At 55.3% G+C, this 1,990-nt stretch overlaps 1 protein-coding gene across 1 annotated transcript in view; it reads right to left on the bottom strand.

Annotated features, from left to right (window-relative positions):
* The window catches only part of COPA (coatomer protein complex, subunit alpha), a gene marked incomplete at its 5' end in the record, with an annotated part of 9,366 nt that extends 7,610 nt beyond the window's left edge, over nucleotides 1–1,756 (bottom strand). Inside the window, 2 exons of the mRNA XM_010140697.1 lie at nucleotides 615–754; nucleotides 1,674–1,756. Coding sequence (XP_010138999.1) covers nucleotides 615–754; nucleotides 1,674–1,756 — 223 coding nt within the window. The remainder of the gene's footprint in view (nucleotides 1–614; nucleotides 755–1,673) is intronic.
* Between the last annotated feature and the right edge of the window lie 234 nt (nucleotides 1,757–1,990).

Below are 1,990 nucleotides of genomic sequence, written 5' to 3'. Positions count from 1 at the left end.
TCGTGGGTGCCCCGTCCCTGGAGGGGTTTCCCAGCTGTGTGAAGGTGGCGCTGAGGGACAGGGGTCAGTGGGGACCTGGCCGTGCTGGGGCAGCACTGGGACTTGATGGGCTCAAAGGGCTTTTCCAACCCCAATGGTGCGGTGACTCTGGGACATAAGCACCCACCACACCTCACATTTCTCTGCAGATAAGCCAGAACCTTCTCAACCATACAACGAAGGGAAAAAGCACCAGCTCCTTCCCTGTTTCTTTGTGACCAGCAACACGTAACCAGCACAAAGCGGGTCAGAACCCATGGGCCAGGACAGCAGACGAGCTGGCTCGACTGCGTTTGGGTCTTTTGATCCCCATCCACTTTCACAGCAAAACTCTTCACCGGGTTTACGAGGGTTCAGCTCACGCCTCCCCGTGATCGACGGCACAAGCCTGCCGCGGAATTTGCGCCTTGGCTCCGTTTACTCTCTGTCCTAGTGGTTGGCCCTGGTTTGGATCGCCCTGATGCAGCCAGCAGCTGCCACTAAATTCCGGAGGGCATTAATCGCTCTTACTCGTCCCCCAAGGGCACAAACCAGCAGCACAAGCGGAAAACCTCTCCCGGTGGAGCGGATCTTACCGCTTCTGCTGCACGTCAAAGAGGGTGATGGAGTCGGCGTCTCTCAGCAGCAGGTTCCCTGTGCCAGCGTAGAAAATCTCATCGCAGTTCGGCACCTGCACCTTCTTCGTGATCTCGTTCTTCAGGTTCTTGATGAGGATCTGCCACGCGACAAGACAAAATGGAACAGCACAGGGCGGTTAAATAGATTCTACAAAAATTCTGAATTGTTTTCAAAGCAGAATTTTTGTAGAGCTGAACCTCAGTGACAAGAGGCCAAAATAAGAGCTGCAGCCTTTCTCGAGGCAGGATTGGGCTCGATTCTGCTGGAAAACCTGGCCAGGAGTCTGGCAGGGTGCAGACACAGGGTGCTCTCGGTTTCCAGCCCCCCTGGTCCCTCTACACCGAGCACAGGAAGAGAGCAAATGAGGCAGAACCCGGCGTAGAGAGAAAAATGAGGCACTGAGAAGGAGAAGGGCAAGTGGAGAAGGGGAGGGCAGGGAGGACAGACAGGATGGGCATGAAATAAGGTTGAATTTACCACGGAAAAATCAGCCTGAATAAAAAAAGGAGGAAAAAATATAATATCCTGCATGGGGCAAAGCGCGAGACTTTTCCTCCCCTTCACACCAAGTAAATTCAAGCAGGGAAAAACCTTCACGACTGTCTTCATCCCTCCTGTCTCCTGCCGTGCTCCGTGAGGGAGAACAAGGAGCTTTATTACAGCTCCAACCCACATTTTCACCATTTCCCCTTTACTTTCACCGTTTCCCCTTTACTTTCCTGCTCTCAGTGACCCGGGGCGGCTCCGCAGCACTAGCCTGGCCCGTCCTCACTGCTGAACTCCGCAGCTGCAGCAGGAACCCAGCGACTGAGTAAATCTGACAGATTTACTGCCAGAAAAGTTAAAAAATAATTTGACTATCAACATTTTCGCTCTACTCATGGGCGTGGGCAGCCCCCTCCCTGCTGCCCACGCTTTGCCAGTCTCCTCGAGCCCCAACCACCCTGTCAATGCCGCCTCTCTGCATTCCCGACGACGACAAACCCAGTCAGAGCCTTTCCAGCTCGTCCCCTTACCGAGTGCATGCGGTCGAGGACAGCGAAGCGGTTCCGCGCTACCCACACGGCCGTCAGCCCGGAGGAGCGTTTCCCTTCGGGGGCTGCAGGGAGCAAGACAGGTAAATAAAACCAAACCACTGGCGGCAGCACAGAGTCAGTCTCGTTTGAGCCCATCTTGGCTGTTGTAGCTGCTTCCTGCTAATTGATGTTTAACCTGAGGCTACTCACCCCCCTCCCCGATGTCCTTTCGGCTCTCGGCGTGGCCCGCGCCAACCCCTTTCTCCAGCCAAGGCACAAGACAAGCGGCTGTTGGCACCGGGACGGGCCGGAGCGCC

This window comes from Buceros rhinoceros, unplaced genomic scaffold (assembly GCF_000710305.1).
Source record: "Buceros rhinoceros silvestris isolate BGI_N320 unplaced genomic scaffold, ASM71030v1 scaffold17917, whole genome shotgun sequence".
Lineage (NCBI taxonomy): Eukaryota > Metazoa > Chordata > Aves > Bucerotiformes > Bucerotidae > Buceros > Buceros rhinoceros.
The sequence above is the reverse complement of the archived record's forward strand: the minus strand, read 5'-3'. Positions and strand labels throughout refer to the sequence as shown.